Genomic DNA, 18,517 nt, shown 5'->3' on the forward strand with positions numbered 1-18,517 from the left:
GAATATGTTAAGAGAAAACATTTTTTTATTTTTAATTGGGGAATATTGGGGAACAGTGTGTTTTTCTAGGACCCATCAGCCATTGTTTTCAATCTAGTTGTGGAGGGTGCAGCTCACTGGCCCATGTGGGAATTGAACCTGTGACCTTGGTGTTATGAGCACTGCGCTCTAACCAACTGAGCCAACCGGCCGCCCAAGAGAAAACATTTTAGATTTTGCCCTTTTAGCAAATCAAGTAGAAGTAGAGGCTTTAGGAAAATTATTTCATCAGCCTCTGTCTTACTTCCAGATTCCTGGCTACGCTTCTCCCAATGGGAAAAGGAAATCTGACCTCTGCATAAATAGGATATTACTATTTCTAATGGCAAAACATCTCACTGATTAAAAAATGTTTGCCTCAGAGTAAAATGATTCTCCTGAGGAAAATTTCTGAACAGTGTTTTAGTAAAAAAGCAAAGGCATCTTCCTTCCTTATTACTTAAAAAAAAAAAAAAAAAAAAGTGAGGGAATATATTTTCCTAGTACACCAGTTTCTTCTCTCTTCTCAGATTTGCCTCCTTCCCTCTTCCCTCTCCACCAAAAATAGCTGAGCTGAAAAAAATCTACCTCAAACTGTCTCTTAATTATTAAAAAGTTTAAAAGATGAGGCTAAAAGTATAAATCTTTATTGAAGTAAAATATTCAAAAACATTACAAAAGTACTTAAGTCATCTATAAAGCCAAGAATAAAACCAAACTCTCAGCTCTCTAGCTCGACATGCCCTCTTGCAATGACTAATTTAACTAAAGAGCATGTAAGAGAGGTTTAATTCATTCATCATCAAACAGTTTAGACTGACAATAATTATTCTTCCTCTATTCATATCTAAATAATTTATCCATGTCTTTCAAGGATTAAATTTTAAATACTTTTATATTTAAAATACTCCTTTCTCCATCATCTTCTAATTACATTTTAGGTTCCCATATTCTATTCTTTATATCTTCCAGATAAGAAAAAGGAAGCATTTTAAATAAAGGAAAATGAGGCACTAAATCTTTTTTAGCTTTAAATGAGGTCAAATGCAAAGAAACTACCATCACTATGATTTCCCAATAAAGAAGAACTCTCTTCTTCTCCTTCCTCTTCTCCTACAATCATAACTAATCCATAGGCAGAACGCTATGGACAGATCAGTCAAGCAATCAGGCTTGAGGGCAGTTAACAACCCTGGTTTTTCCATACCCAGCAGTTCAGACACTGGAATAAAAGGAATACAAACACTGGATCTCAGCTCTGCCACTCAGATAACCTTGGACAATCAAATTAATGTCTGTGAGCCTGTTCTATCATAAGGAGTTTTAAGAAATATTATGTGAGAATATATAATAATTTTTAACAGTAATTGACTTGTTGAGCACTTTCCACATGTCAGGCAGAAATATAAGTCCCCATATTTATCTTCTGCAATAGAAACTTACCTGAACAAGTGCATAAAAGATTTTCAGAATCTGTTTCTGTAGTAAAACAGAATAATGCGAGGAATCAGGAAGGAGCTGCATGATTTGTTGTTGAATACGAGGGAGAAATATTTGCATTGCTGCTATAAGAGGTTCTCTTTCTTCTGCTTTCTTATATCTACATGAGCAAAGACAAAGAAGAAAAATAATTTCTCCCCTTACAGAAGAGCTATAAGTAATGAATGAAAAAACACATTTTTTAAACTACATAAAGCTAACAAAACAAAAACATTCCAACCATTGGCTTACAACTTGTTTGGATTGTTAGAATAAACTTAGAAGAAACTTTAAAAGAGCACATTCCCATTTTAGGCAGAATGCCTAAAGTCTTTCTAGAAAGAATTAGGCTAGTTCAAAAGAATCCAAGACTATTTTATAACTCCTAAATACATTTTTCTACTACTTTTTCATCATTCTGCAATTCTTCCTATAAAATACAAGTTGACATGTCTGTTTAAATAGACATTCCTATTGTAACAAATAATGTGTGGGGGAAAAAATATTTTTTCTATCCACTATTGAGAAATTAGGATAGTTTACAAACTTAGGTGCTTTTAGAACTCATGAATTGCTACAAATCTAAAATATCTTCTAAAAATCCTACAGAGTATGAACTAACTGGTTTTTAAAAAGAAAAGTTACAGGATTTGCATGTACAAGTAGAAATCCTCTTAGAAACCAGAAAGCAATGCTATTACCACGTTTCCTCGAAAATAAGACCTAGCTGGACCATCAGCTCTAAAGCATCTTTTGGAGCAAAAATTAATATAAGACCCGGTCTTATTTTACTATAACATAAGACTGGGTCTTATAATATAACTAATATAATATAATAAATATAATATAATACCAGGTCTTATATTAATTTTTGCTCCAAAAGATGCATTAGAGCTGATGGTCCAGCTAGGTCTTATTTTCAGGGAAAAACGGTAAATGGTCCTTTGAAACCAACAAATAATTTTGAGAAGCACTACATTATCATATCACGGCCTCAGAGATTAGCAATGTACATTGGCAGATGAAAGGTTCTTTGAGTAACTGTAGTAAACATGTTTATGTTTCACTGCGCTTAACCCAGCATTTGCCAATAACCTGATTCTGCAGAATACCCAAAACAGACCCCTCTATGAAATTTAGTTCTTTCTAAGTAACAGAAGGCTGGTATTTTTCAACCAATAGAAATCAACTTACTCATATGTCTTCACCAGTTGATACAGACATAATAAACTGCCAAGCCAGCTTCCACTGCTCTGTGATTGCAAGTAATAGCCTATCTTGTCGACAACTGCTGGCCAGTGACCAGGGAAATCGTATTTAATGATGGCACGGAGACACATTGTTAACTGGACTCTATAAGGTGGGGGGAAAAAGTCCAAAAATCTAAGTAGTTATAAATACCAGGTTGCAAAGACCTCTAATATTTTACATAAAAGCACTCTAACTCCTATTTACCTACATTACATAGTTATATACCTGGGGTGGGAGGACAAAGAGCGGTCCCATAAAGAAAAAACTCGTCAGTAGCTCAACTTACTGAAAATAAACAGAACAGGTGATTTCCTAAAATAAATAAAACTTTTCAAATGGTCTTATCCTAAAGACAGCTTTGAAAAACTAATGAATTTACAATCAAATTCATAAAAATGTTCCAAAAAAGAAAGACAATGAATCCACCTCAGCACTGCAAAATTTCCCAGTATTTTGGTTATCATATCCTAATGGAGAAACAAAACAAAACAAAGAAAGTACTGTATCATTTCAACTGGACAAACAACCTAAAAATGGTCAAAGTATGTAAAATGGAGGCCTACATAATGGTGGGAAGAATTTCTGTGAGCCAAAACCTTGAACCATCCATTATCAGTTAACAGCCAACACAGTATGCTGCACCTATCAAAGATTCCTGAGATGCTAAATTTTGTTTCTGAGCGTAAGACACAAGCTTGCCATTCTTGAAGAGGAAATCTGAGAGCTATTTCCAAAGATATAAAGGAAAAAGCCATGGGAAAACCACAAAAGAAAAAAAGAGGAATCCCTTTAATAAAATGACAAAGTTAAATAATAAAAGATACGATGTCAGAACACTTAGGTCAGTAATCATTTCTTCAACAGGATCCCAACTGTAATTGGTGTTGAAAAGAAAATGAGGGAAAACAATCTCCTCTACAAACTATCGATAATATGTCCTTATGTGTTCATTTGCCAATGGTTAGAAAGTGAACCTGACTAAATTAAGATCCACAGTGAAAAAAGGAAAAGTGTGTGTGTTGAGTTGAACAGTCAATAACTTGGATTCTTTGAAATGAAATAAACAAAATAATGTCTTTTCCTTATGTTACCAAAACTATTTGAACAATTTCCTTTGCAATACTCTTAAATAAACTTTGAGAATATTTCTTCAAGAGTGATTACAGTTAAGCCTTCAGGACACAGAAGAAACAAGGGCATAAAGAACTGTCTAAAAAGATAAAGGTTTCTCCTGTGCCACCGGCAGCTGTTCCTAAATAACCAATAGGTCATATTTGGGTGCAATAAAACTGAGATTTTTCATTTTTTAAAATTTCATCTTCAGGTTGACCCTCCCAATCCTTTCTCATTCCAACCAAGCAAAGGATGGCTATGAACAGCCATCCTTTCACACACTGCTGTGTAGAGGCACTGCAAGATTCAGAGAGATCTGAACATGTAAAGATTTTGACAAGAAATGGATACACTTGCCAGGGGAGTCACTGCCACGTTGGCATTTGGACAACCAATGAGAATAATGGTTTTCTTTAATGAGTACATCCATTTTCTCCTCTTCACTCACAAAATAACTACACAAAGAGGAGTTCAATGTTTTTTTCTCCTTCCTCACTGTTCCCTCACACTTTCTTCCCTTTCTCCTGTTTACGTCATAAGGTACATTAGACACCCAGGGAAAAAGTTATATCTAATTTCTTGACATTAATCCATTTCATTCCCCTACCTGTTTCACCTATTTCCCTCCTCATTTTTCAAAAGAAACCTAGTTACTAGGTCATGTTGAAAGAATTTGTTTCTCTTATTTTAGTGCAAAATGTTTATGACTCTACAGCTGTGCTATCCAATAGATAGGGGCAGACACTAGCTACATGCACACACTTCAATCAAAATTAAATTAAAACTTCAGCTCCTCAGTTATACTAGCCACATTTCAAGTACTCAACATCCAAGTATGCCACATGGCTAAATACTGGACAGTGTAGACACAGATTTCCACCACTGTAGAAAGTTCTATTGAACAGAGCTGCTCTATAGCACCTGATCTGAATTTGAAAATCCAGAGATAATTCTTCTAGCTTGTACCTACTCTGTCCTGTCTTCTCCAAAGGAAAAGATACTCAGTTCGTAAAAATGAATAAAAAATAGGTAAAGTGTTAAGAAAAATGTTAAGTTAAATCTCCCAGAAGTCAATTTCCCTATGTCAGGAAAAAGAAAAGCAGACAGTAAAAAGTCAGGAAATCGAAACTAAGAACATAAGTTATTTACATCGTGGGAATTTATATAATTTTAGTTCAGTATGAGTTTTGCATTAACTCTTTTTGTGGCAACTTAAGGCAACTGAATCTTTTCCAAAATATTGCAAAGGATTACAAATGCCAAGACAAATAAGTAAAACAATATTCTTTGACTGTCCATCTTCATTAATTTATCTCTTTAAAAAAACAAACTTGAGGCTGGTGATAAAACCAACCTCCACTCCCCTCCATCCATGTATTTTGTGCTTCCTACTAATCTCGCAGATAACAGACCTCACTAAATCTGGAGATCGAATTATTCCTTCCACAATGTTATCACGTATTTGCTGGCGATCATTTTCATGAATGTTGAATGGAAATATTGCTTCTCCAGGTGGAGGTTCTCGGTCCGGCCAGTACTGTGTCACCATGTTCTTCAAGTAAATGGCAGCTAGGTTAGAGAAAAAAATATTAATGTAACAGTATCAAAAAGATGGCTTTAATTCAGCTTTATAGAGCATGACAGGCTAAACCCTTCAATAATATGACACCCAGCAAAAATGGAAAACTTACAGTTATAAATAGCCAAGTGGGGAGGGAAAATGGATAAGAATTTAAAGTTTCTCTTTAGCTAGTCATAAAGAAAGTCTAGGCATAAAACATTTCATTAAATCAAGCTGCAGCTTTTATATGACAGAAAAATGATCTAGGAATCAAGTATGTATCCTTAGACTAAATACAAGATGGTCTACATGAAATGCTACTAAATGTACTTTGAGATCGTAAGGGTCACAATGTTTATAATGCCCAAACTGAGCTGACAAACAGCTGAAATGCTGTCCTTCATCTAGATTGCTTTTCGGGTTTATTTTCTTTCACTGCACTACAATTTTGAAATATTTATGCTTTTTGTAGTACTGGTAATTTTTATCTAACCCTTCTGAAATAAACATAATAGAAAAGGACATCAGCCTTCCAATATTTTTGGAAAATCTCAGGAAATTTCTTATTTGTTTATTTCTATCAAATACATAATCAATGACGTATTTTTTTAACTCAACTTTAACATTCAACAAAAGGCCTCTGAAAGAAACAAGCTAACATACTGCTACAAGGTTTTGATAGGAAATGTGAAACTTTCTAACAATCCCAGCTGAACACTGTATGTAGATAAATACATATAACGTTGTGTTCTTATATACCCGTAGAATATAAGAATAAGGAGATGTGCTCTACAAAGCATTATAACTTTCTTCCCTCAAGTTTCTCCTCTCCCTTCTTACCCCACCCAAGCCTCCCTTCATCCCAATTTTAACATAAAACTAAATTGCCTCCTAAAAGCATTCTACCCCAGAGAATAAACCAACATGTTCTACATTGATATTATACAACAGAAATGTAATAAAATTATGAACTTGACACCCAATAAGCTCCTCTTTCATCAGTTTTGATTCAACAAAGGTCGGAAAGGTTAACTGCACCTTTTCATTGTAATTTGATTTTTTGGGGGGATAAAAACAAAATTATCTGTGAGAGACAGAGAGATTGGATTTTTGTCTTATTTGTTTCTAATTTAAATCACACAGGCTCTGTACTAACTACCATCTTTGATCTCAGTACATTTATTATATTTTATAACAGTGATTGGCAATAAAAATTTACAGACTACTTAAAAAATGAATAAATGATCTAAGACTATGGTCTAATCTATTAACAGTTCAGACGATTTCATGAGATTAATCTTTGCAAAAAGAAAAGGCAACTATATTATACACAGAACTATTTTAATCCCTTTAGAACTAGTCTTAAAAATTAAAAGCAAACTTCAGACAGCAAAGATACATACATGGTAAAATCATGGACTTACTTATAATTCAGTCAGTAAATGCTGTTAATTCTATAACTAAAATGTTTTTGTATTATGGGGCACCATACAAGATGGTCTATATAAAACGCACACTGACTAATTTATACATGTTGCAATAAATCTGTAATAAGTTAAAATTGAACTTAATGTAATAACTTGAAAAAATAATATTAATTACTCTTACATATAACCCAGGATTGCTAAAGATAATGAAGGAAAAACACCAAAGATAATCTAAAAAACCTCTCTTTAATCATTTAATTCAAGTATCTATTTAACCATCTGCAAGAGCTAAGAAACAAAACACAAACATCACCTTAATCCATTAACAAAGAAATTAAGTATTAAACTTTCTTTTGCTCCATAAACCACTTACATCTTAATTTCAAACATCTTAAGTTTGAAATGAACTTTCTAAAACATATACATACTTCTCTCCGTCTCAAGCACAATGAAGAATCACTTAACTCTATGCCCTGGACCCAGAGCCACAACTACATAGGTTAATCGGGTTCCATGACTTCAAAGTGGAAAGAATGGTGACATCATAAACTCAGTGAAGGAGAATGCTGTGCTTTTTGAGTTGATATTTCTAAGCTTCTCCATTTTTCATTGTAATTTGGTAGGTCCTTTCCCTTATTTTTATGTAATCTGTAAAGGCTAGGAAATCAGATAACGTGTGTATATTTCTAAAACAAGATTAACTAGATTCTGAGTAAGGAGCGTTCTACAAATAAGACACAGGAGTTTTAAATTAATAAAAGATCTTCCTGAAGTGCTTCTGGACTGGTAAAAGGCATCATTCTGTTTATTTCTAGGTTCTGTGTTCTAGAACACTAAGGTTAACCTTAATAAGTAAATAACCTGTGAACAGCTTAACTATAAACTGAATTTTTATATCCTCTATCATCCCTCTTTTAGAAATACATACCCCCAAAAAAGTCAGAATAACAAAAAGCAGGCAACTTACAGAAAACAGAAACCATGCTATTTTTCAAATGATGGTCCCACATCAGTCACCAACAATGACTTCTTCAGGTCAAATGTAATACCACCTATCTACCACTTTTAAATTCAAACTACTCTTCTGCTCACAGCAACTCCAAACTGCACTAAATAAAGTACTTTTCTGAGCCTAAGTTTATTAGAGTGTCTCTTCTCTTCAGTGGTAGAGAGTAAAAAAACTGGAAACAAAGCCACTTGAGAGTCCTGATCATAACTATCCTAAACTGAAGATGGGACAACTTCTCTGTATTATATTAATAATGCTATTAAACTTATCAATACCATAAAAGGAAAACAGTAGAACAAACACCCAAATTTATTTTGTTTTGCTTGCCAATATCAAAATACTAATTTTTTTTCCTATTTCTTCACAGTGAGGTAATAAAAGACATTCATGAATGAGCTTGCTTGATTATAGCAAGAATATCTCAGAATTGCCCACAAAAAAAATGAAGAACTTAATATTTTGCAGAACTGTCTTTCTACTTAATGTTACATCATATTTTACAGCTTTATACAGCCTAACTTTTTTTTTCATTAAAGATAACATCATCCTTTTTTAAATGTCATATAAAGGTAATAAATTATCTGTCTGGTTCTTGGGACATCCTTGTATTTTAATAATAGATTAAATAAGACAGAAGATTTATAAATGGCACTTAAATTTAGGATAGTTGTAGTGTAGAATTTTACATGATGTACTTCAGACTCTGTTAAAATGGATGCTCTAAGATAGAAGTTGTCCTAATAAATTAGAAAATGATCAACCACCAAGATAAACTCTGTCCTATGGCTAACAGAGTTGAAATCTACATAAATTATGAAGAAACAATTTGCCTGTAAATGCTCTTTACATTTTATTTCAAAACTTAATTACCTAAGTTATTAAGATTCAAAGTTGTATAGAATTGGATATGATATAGGGAGCCTAGCATTCTAATGCACTGTTAATAGATAAAGCAAGCAAAAGAAACTTGGTGGTAAGATTCAAAATTCTAAATGTTAATATCACTAATAGCCATTGACCTAACATTTCCATTTCTCCTAATTTATTCTATGAAAATATTCCCATAAGTATCTAGAGATATATGTCCAAGGATGGTCATTTTAGCTTTGCCTCTATCAACAACAACAAAGAGGGACAATAAAGGAAATGTCCATTAATATCAATTGTTTAAGCAAACTATGATAGTTCTACATATACAAAGAAATACTGAACAGTTGTTATAAAGAGTTAAGTATATGCATATGCACTGACATAAAACAATCCCCCAAGGGCACATGGTTAAATGAAAATAAGGAAATTATAAAATAGCATGTGTAATATAAATAGTTTGTTGTTACTTTTTAAAGCCAGCATATCTATAGCAAAAAAAAAAAAAAGAGAAAGAATTGGAGAACTGTGCACCAAAGTTGACAGCAGCTATCTTTGGGGTGAGATTAAGAGCAATCTATAAATTCTGTATAAATGCTGTGTTTTTGTAATGTTTCTATGCTATATAAAGAAGACACACTAGTTTAATAAACTACTTTAAGATCTTTAAAAATATTATTTTCACAAAGCTTCATAGGAACTTTACGATGGCCCTATAAATACTTAGGTTATTAAAATAGGTTCCACTTAGCAAAATGTGGTTTCAGAACAGCTTGTTTTATAAAACAAAGATTAAGTAAAACTGAGAGCAACGATTTCAAAAAACTTACAAAGAAATCCTATAAACCTTATTAAAGTAAAAAATAATTGAATGTAATATGAATGTTTAACCACACGTTTTTCTTATCTTAACCACAAAGGAATCTTTCAGGAAATCATACATATTATTATAAATATTTTCCCAAAGTTTAATGATTCCTTACTTTTTTATTCCGCTATGTTCAAGTAAAATTCAGTATTTTTATCTAATATAGAGTATGATTGCATTTCTATAAAATTGTTCACCTATCTTTCTACCCGAACACATGCAAAGACTAACATTCACCTAATGCTAATGATGGTCATTTCTGAATGATGAATGTTGAGTAGTTTTCCTTTCTTCTTGGTATTCTTCTATATTGTCCAAATTATTTATAATGAGTATATGTTACTTAATTTTAAAAGTCTTTTTAAATATATACAGAGGGTGCCAAAAAATGTACACACATTTTAAGAAAGGAAAAAACTGTATTAAAATTGTAATACTCAATATATACCGGTAACAAAAGATGAATACAAGTCACATGTATACATTTTTTTGGCACGCCCGGAATTTTTGGAATTAACTATTATCATTTTACCCCCTTTCTCTTGAAGTTACTATATTTTCAAGACTCATGATGCTCCAAGGCTTTCTCGAATTTTTTATCTTTTGGGCTCTAAAAACCAGCTCATTAAAAAAAGCAAAAGAAAAAAAAAAAAAAGAAACACACAGCATCATGGAACTAACATAAGGTCCCATAGACTTAAAAGTAAGTTTCATGTTTAAAACAAAAGTCCCGCTCCCCAATCACGTGGGGAACATCGGTGCAATACATTACCTCCATGATTTGATACATGAATAGAGCTCAACATCATATAAATTCACAATTTTAATCTATGGGCCCAAAGGCTATACCACTAGGAATCATAAACAATTCGGGAGATTAAGCTATTAAAATTGGGGAATGTAAGGGGGACAACAGCAAAGTTACAGAGACAAGGTGTTGGTGGGTGGAAGGGAGAGGGAGAAGGAAAAAGCCAGGGGATATTTAAGAGCTCAGTATCTAACGCTAAGTTTCCAGGGGAAAAACAAGTGATATTTTTAAGCCATTAGAAATACTTCTTGTGTGTTTCCTGTTTTTTCAAGTAATCACAGATATTTAGAATTAAAACTCTAGTTCCACTTTCACCATAAATAAATTTATAAAGGATAAAAAAATCAACTCACCTGCCTGGCGTACTGGGAATTCCACATGGTCGGAGACTATAATCCGAAGTAAACTGGGGGCAAAATTGATAATCTTGTAGGACTGAAATTACAAAGAAATATTTTATAGTAGTACCTGTTACTATATACACTATTGTAAGTAAAAGAAAAACTTTTAAAGTGAGAAAAACTCTCCAATGCAAAATGAAGATTACTCAAATACTTCAAGTCAAAAAAAAATGTTTACTTAAAATAAATTGGTAAGAGTAAGAACATTTTTACTTTTTATTCTTTTTACATATGTGGTCAAAATGCTATCCAGAAAAGGTGTAGCAATTTACACTCCCAAGAGCAGTATATGAGTGTGTCCATCTATCAACCATAGGGATTACCATTATCATGCCTTCAAAATTTTTAAACATTATCCATATTTTAAATTACATTTCCTCTAGGTTGATTTTTTTTCCTGTTTGATGGCTATTTGTTTTTTCCTGCAAATTCCTTATTCCCTTTATCCTTTTCTAAGTGGAATATTTGTCTTAGTCTTAATAAATTCTAAGAGCTACTTATAAATTTACAACCTCATCTTTTTATCTGACCTATACATTGCAAGTATTTCTACCCAGCTTATTTGTGCTTCAATTTTATGTATTTTGACTAACCAAAAACAGAAAAACATGCTACAGGAAACAGAAGATCCGACACAGGCAAATGGACAAGGTAATGTTAACTAGGCGTGCATGCGCTATGGAGAGGAACCAGTCCAGATTGGAACGGTGTGCTTCACAGTGTGAAGAGCTGTCATCAGCAGCTGCCCGCTATGCTGGAGTGTCTTTTAAACTTAACAAATGTCCAAGTGAGCTTGTGTTGACGAAGTGCCTGCTGCCTGGGTCATTTTACCCCACAGAAATGTTCTACTTTGACTTACTCCTGAGTACGGCCATGACTTTAGAAGCAAAAAATAAAAAATAAAAAAATACAGATCAACCCATTTCTTCTGACCATATTCCCACCAGATGTCTAGTACCTACACCAAATTCCCAGAGCTTATACTTGGCCTTGCCTGCTGACATTCCCAGAAAAGACCCATAAATTCTCAGGAAGGCTAAAGCCAGACAAATGAAGCACAGAGTCTGTTCAGGTTACCTTCTCCCAGGAGCCTGAATCTATGGTGGCATCCCTTTCATTACACCACTAGGTTTATGCACGCTACTTAATTTTTCAATCTGTCACCTTTCCTACTTATTTTTATTTATTTATAGTAACATTTATTAAGATAACTCTTCGATTAAAAAAATTTGGAGAAAACTGTCATGTTTAAAATACTGATCCTTTCCATCCAGGAACATTATGCTTTCTAAACATTTCTATATTCTTCAGTAATGTTTTGAATTATCTTATTAATTGTTCTTCCATCCTGTATAAACCTCAGAATCTTAAATCTGCTGTATATGAAGTAAATTCTGTTTTATCCATTATTGAAACCACCAGAGTTTTAAAGTAGTTTTTAAGAAAATATTTTTCTTTTTTTTTTTAAAGATTTTTTTTTAATTGGGGAAGGGGAACAGGACTTTATTGGGGAACAGTGTATATTTCCAGGGCTTTCTCCAAGTCAAGTTGTTGTCCTTTCAATATTAGTTGTGGAAGGCAAAGCATAGCTCAGCTCCAGGTCCAGTTGCCGTTGCTAGTTGCAGGGAGCACAGCCCACCATCCCTTGCAGGAGTCGAACAGGCAACCTTGTGGTTGAGAGGATGCGCTCCAACCAACTGAGCCATCTGGGAGCTCAGTAGCAGCTCAGCTCAAGGTGCTGTGTTCAACCTTAGTTGCAGGAGGTGCTGCCCACCATCCCTTGTGGGACTCGAGGAATCGAACTAGCATCCTTGTGGTTGAGAGCCCACTGGCCCATGTGAGAATCAAACCAGCAGCCTTCGGCATTAGGAGCACGGAGCTCCAACCGCCTGAGCCACCAGGCTGGCCCAAGAAAATATTTCTTTTAACAGCAGTTTACAGGAGTCAAAATTAATACAGATTTAGCCTAATCTTCTACACTTTCTATATTTACATTATTATAAAATCACTCGTATTTATAACTTTTGAGGTCTTGTGGCGAATCAAATGTCTATATAGTTTACTATACAGCCAGTTTTTATTTTAAAAATCTTATTACACATGAGTACAAAATAACCTTTATACTTAGATTAATGCTACTGATTTAAAAGTAGTTATTGACAAGATTACTTTTATTTCAACACTGTTACCATTGTACACATTTTGTAACTCTTTTTTCTGCAACTGTTTGCTATTCAAAGAACTTCTGCAACTTTTCGTTTTTTCTCCTTCCAGACTTGATTCAATCTGCGTAAATTTGGCCAGCTAAAACATTCGATGGTAAATTCACATGTATTCTCATACTACTTTCCTCACAAAAGAAATTGGATAATTTCTTTTTCCACCCTGGGCTTCAGATTTCTAAGGGGGGTAAATAAGATTATTTCTCAATGATTTCTTGAAGGATATTTACTTGGTATCTGTGAAGTTTTCTGGAAATAGTTTACTTGCTTAAGTAAATTCTGCATTTTATGAGACTGCATTTAAAGCAAAGATCTGATGTTTTCTAATTCTCTGCCTCACTGGCCCCACTACACTAACTTTTCTGGTCCTCCAAAACGCAAAGCTGAGGGCCTCTGCTGAACTTGCCCTTCCCTCTGTTCCTCCCCCAGTTCACCTGGTTTGCTCCTTCACATCTAGGTCTCTGCTCAATGTCATTCTTCAGAGAATAACCACGCTATCTCTACATCACAACACACTCTCTCTAGGGTTTCAAATCTCTCTATAGCACTGATGACCTGAAATTTTATTATTTACTTGTCTGCAGTCCCCACTAGAATGTAAGCTCTATTAGAGCTGAGTCTTGTACTAGGACCTTCAATATAACTCAATATGCTATTCATATAAGCAAACTCTCTTAGATTAAATAGCAATAAAAAATGATACCTACAGATACTTGGAAAAGCAGGGATTCCAGAGGTGGGCAATGAAAGTACATATCTTTTGCATGTACTGCAATGTTCATTGCAGCATTATTTATGGTAGCCAAGACATGGAAAGTACCAAAGTGACTTTCAATAGATGATTGGACAAAGAAAATGTGGTACATATACACAGTGGAATACTAACTACTCTGCCATAAGGAAAGATGAAATACTGCTATTTGTGACAACATGGATGGATCTTGAGATGCTAAGCAAAACAAGTCAGAAAAAGTCGAGAACCACATGACTTCATTCGTATGTAGGATATAAAACTGAAAGCAACAAGCGAACAAGATAAACACATGAAGAAACAAAAACTCATAGACGTAGACAACAGTTTAGTGGTTAGCAGAGGGTAAGAGGGGAGGGGGGATGGTAGAAGAGGATAAAGGGGTTCAAATATATGGTGATGGAAGGAGAACTGAGTCTGGGTGGTGAACACACAATGTGATATATAGGTGATGTATTACAGAATTGTACACTTGAAACCTATGTAATTTTACTAACCACTGTCACCCCAATAAATTTAATTTTTTTAAAAAAAGAAAGTACATATCTTTATTTCCCTGTTGAGGCAATGTGGAGAATGATTTATTAAAAGAAGACACCTTTCTGGATGAGTTACTGGAGCAAGATATCTACCCATTCCTACTTCCCTGTGCCACTGCTAAAGGGAATTCTGGGTCTAGGGACAGTGAGGAATGTGTACAGGACACCTTCTTTACATCTTGAGATAAAAATTAAAATGCATTTTCACACAGAAACAATATCACAAATAGCAATCAAGGCATTAGTCACTGGTGACTGAAATTATGTTGGCCACAGAAAAACACAGCTCCAAATAAAAATTCATCCTTTGGAATACAGGCTTTTACGTTTTGAAGCTGACTACTCTTCTAAATGGCGTTGACAAATCAATCAGTACCCTGTAGAAGCTCCCCCCATTTCCTATGCAGAACGTATTTGCTGAGGGGGGACACAGACTAAACTAAATGAGCTGGACCCTGATCACTTAGGGTAGATTACGCACCTGTGTATCCCACAAAGTAGGGTGGTAAAGGAGAAGCATACAAACCCTTACATTATCACCACGTTGCACTATAAGATTATGACATCCTTTAGTCTTCTACTTATAAACAACTCAAAAAAATATCCAGTGGGAGCATATTACTACCCAAAGCACTACACAAGAATATAAATGCTAAATGAGTGGCATAACAATCAGCTACTTTTACAAGTTGCAGAGGGAATTGTGTACTGTGAGGACCTAAGGGAATATGGGGCAGGGCAGAGTGAGGATGGAATGGATTCGGATTGAAATACCATGAAGAAAAAGATAAAACTGGGTCCTAAATGTCTCTTCTAGTTCTAAGGCTCTCCCACCTATCTTTTCCACTTCCTAAAAGTCAACTACACGTATATATTGATGAATCAGAAGTAAAGCAAGAGGGGCCGGCCCGGTGGCTCAGGGTTCGACTCCCGCAAGGGAAGGTGGGCTGTGCCCCCTGCAACTAGAAAACGGCAACTGGACCTGGAGCTGAGCTGCGCCCTCCACAACTAAGACTGAAAGGACAACTTGACTTTGAAAAAAGTCCTGAAGTACACACTGTTCCCCAATAAAGTCCTGTAAAAAAAAAAAAAAAAGTAAAGCAAGAGTTGGCTAACAGAGGCAGAAAAGTACAACGTAATATCAAAGATATGATCCCTATCAACACTATCCAAGTAATACCTGGCCTCACTGTGAGGTGAGGGGCTCACAAACAGGCCAGTTCCTCCCTCATACTAGATTGCAAGTTCAGCTCTTGCTTTGTTGCTTCTAACCAACCCCGGGATTCCTATTTTTCTAGCCAATCAACATATAGTACTTCTACTGTGCAAAGTCTGGGATAGGTACCGACTTTAACTTTTTCTTCGTCTCCGTGAGAGTCCTGTTCTTTTTGAGGCACCAATACGTTCCCTTTGGGCTTCAGTTCAACTCAACCTTCTCGCCAGGGTGGGTGTTTTCACTCTCCCTCTTATCTCCTGGGAATCCTGGATGCACACTTACTCCAAACTCCACCCAGATTTCTCATTCAAGTCATCCGTTTCAAAGCATCACAGCGCATACCTGCCCTTGAAAGTCAACTCCAACCAGGGAAAACCTTAGTGAACGCCTACGGAAATGTTTCCTTAGGACAGTCGTTCTCACTCGTTAGGAAGCATGGAATCACCTAGCTAGCTAATTAACACCCTCCCCACCCCCACTCCCAGAGTTTCTGATTCTTTAAGTCTGGAGCAAAACCCCATAATTTGCATTTCCAACAAGTTCCCAGGTGATGTTGTCGCTGCTCATCCTGGGCAACCCGTTGAGAACCACTCATTTCGGAACCTTCCTTTACATGAAGGATTACCACCACCTCAAACGGCTGTCCCTCTACCCTGAGGGGTAGACTTTAATTCATACGTTTCAGGTGACAGGTCGATCATTCATTCTTACAGGTGAAGAGGGAAAAAAATAAGCTAGAGTTTGGGATCATTAAAAATTTCGAAACGTCGGTAGTAACGCTGGGCAAGGGCAAGGCTAGGGAGCAAGCACAGAGGATGAAGAGGGACAGAAAGATTGCGTTCGCGAGCAATCCCCCCACCACGTATAAGTCGGTGTGTCCTTCGTACGCAGTCCCCCGGGCACACCGCCTGCTGTCCCCGGAGGGCTCTCCGCACAGCCTTGGCCAGCGCGCCCACAAAACTCTGCCACTCACTCCGGGGCCGCACAGTCCTGCGGGACCCACAGCAGCAGGCGATGGGCAGGGTGTCCCGCAGCAACACCTACCAAGGGCCGGGTCTGGAGAAAAGCTGAACTCAGACCTGACCTGTAAGTGCATTTCCCCACCCGCGCCCCCAAGTCGGCGTTCTTACAGAAATCACGCCCTGAAAACAGTAGCAAAGGTTGCTCACGCTGCTTTGTGGCGAACCAGCGCGGCTGAGCAAACTGCGCTGGGTGAGGACAACGACGTGAGAAGATGCAAAGGTGACCAACAGGTGCGAGAGCTGTTTGGAAAGGGATTCCGGGAGCGCGGCGTGACCGGACCCGGGGTGGGGGCGCTGCAGGCCGGAGCCGCGCGGGTCCGGCGCCCCGCGGGGGTGGGGATCGGGGCGCCCGGGAGGGAGAGCCGGGGGCCGGCGGGGGCGCCGCAGGCCCGCTCCTCACCTGGTTGAGCTCGTTCTCGGCTGCAATCCGCAGCTTCGGGTCGATGGTGCCCTTCAGCGCTTGGATGATCCGGTTGAGGTCCATCTCCCCAGGTGGGGGCTCCGCGGCCCCCGGACCAGTAGGCCAGACTGCAGCTTTAGTTTTTCTTTCGACCCTCTCAGCCTCCTCCTCCGTGACCCCTGCACTACCTCACTTTTCACCCCCCGCCCCCGTCGCCACCTGCAGCCACTTGCTGCGCCACTCTGACTCCGCGCCCCCGGTCCTCCCTTTCTACCCCCCACAACTCGCTCTCCATTCACCCTTTTACGACGGCCGGTGGGAGGCGGGAGAAGTAAGAAGAGGAAGCGGCGCCTCCTTTACGGCAGCCTCTTCCCCCGAGCGTGAAGCTATGGCGGCCTCCTGCAGGCGGCCGGCATGCTGCTGTACGGAAAGTAGTCTCGGCTTCTCCGAAAGGAAGCTACGCTCACTACGTCCGGTAGGCTGCCGCCATGCTGCGTACGGAAAACAGGCTCCCCGCCACTCTCCCCGGTCCGGGAAAAGAACTGATTAGATGTCTCTTTACAGCTGCTTCCCGATTAAGCGTATATAGATGGAGTGGCACTTTTGGTTAGTTCGAGAACTGTCTGGGCATCACAACTGAGCCTGTTCCAGGGCAGACTTTAGGGAACCTTGAAAATTTAGCCCACAGGAGCACAGGGCTCCCTCGGTCTTTGGGAGCCGTCATTCGTTCACTCACTCATTCACTGAACATTTGTTAAACATATTTTTGAAACTGAATACTGAAATATTTAGGTACCACATTATAATTAGATGAATTTGATGCACGTTACTACGAAGGAACTTACAATCTGATACGAGAGAAATGTAAACAGATATATTTACAGAGTAACTCTGGAAATACAGAGATCAGAGTAACTACGTGCCGAGAGTTACTGAAAAATTTATGGACGTTCTCAGATAAGTAGTGAAAGACAAAGAAGGGTTATACTGTTTACACTCACTATGGCCGTATCTTCTTAATGGCATAAAAATGTTAAGGAACTATTTCTTCCTGAGGTTAACCCAGAACCGAGAGTTCTAATTACACTTAGTAAATAATAAATAAGATGACTGTGGGAAAAATACATCCGAGGAGATGTGATCTTTCCAGGAGCAGAAAATTCAGACAGACTGGTCCAATTAACTGAGTTCAATCAGTTGGGTAGAATACACGTAGCAGAACACTTGGCTGCCTGGAAGCTATCCCCTCTGCAAAGGCTGCAAGCGAGACACACCCCTCAGCTGGGTGCAAAAGTGCCTAGCAATATGTCTGATTGCTTCCAGTTTTGCCCTTCTTTAATCCATTCTCCACGCTGCCATCAGAGTAGTGTTTCTTAAGGGTTAATACTGTCATGTCCCTTCCTTGATGATTTCCCATCCATTTCAAGATAAACTACAAACTCCTTAGCACTCCAGGGTCTTAGAAAACATAGTGCTTTTCATCTCCACCCTATTTCATTAACCCACTCTCTTGCTTATGATCATCTCAACCTCCTTGACCCTGAATCTTAATTCCAATATCCTCT

The 18,517-nt window shown here is 37.3% G+C and overlaps 1 protein-coding gene across 3 annotated transcripts in view; it reads right to left on the minus strand.

Moving 5' to 3' along the window:
- The window catches only part of IPO8 (importin 8), a 60,825-nt gene extending 43,552 nt beyond the window's left edge, over window positions 1-17,273 (minus strand). For 2 of the 3 annotated variants that reach the window (XM_019737152.3, XM_019737141.3), the window contains exons 1-5: window positions 16,953-17,273; window positions 10,755-10,836; window positions 5,274-5,430; window positions 2,692-2,850; window positions 1,462-1,618 (exon numbers count right to left, since the gene is read on the minus strand). In XM_019737152.3, the coding sequence (XP_019592711.3) occupies window positions 1,462-1,618; window positions 2,692-2,850; window positions 5,274-5,430; window positions 10,755-10,836; window positions 16,953-17,036 (639 nt within the window). In that variant the 5' untranslated portion in view covers window positions 17,037-17,273. The remainder of the gene's footprint in view (window positions 1-1,461; window positions 1,619-2,691; window positions 2,851-5,273; window positions 5,431-10,754; window positions 10,837-16,952) is intronic. The other variant, XM_074325859.2, reaches the window with a different exon arrangement.
- Window positions 17,274-18,517: the final 1,244 nt, after the last annotated feature.

Source organism: Rhinolophus sinicus, chromosome 1, assembly GCF_057876585.1.
Source record: "Rhinolophus sinicus isolate RSI-liver-muscle chromosome 1, RSI-T2T, whole genome shotgun sequence".
NCBI classification, from domain to species: domain Eukaryota; kingdom Metazoa; phylum Chordata; class Mammalia; order Chiroptera; family Rhinolophidae; genus Rhinolophus; species Rhinolophus sinicus.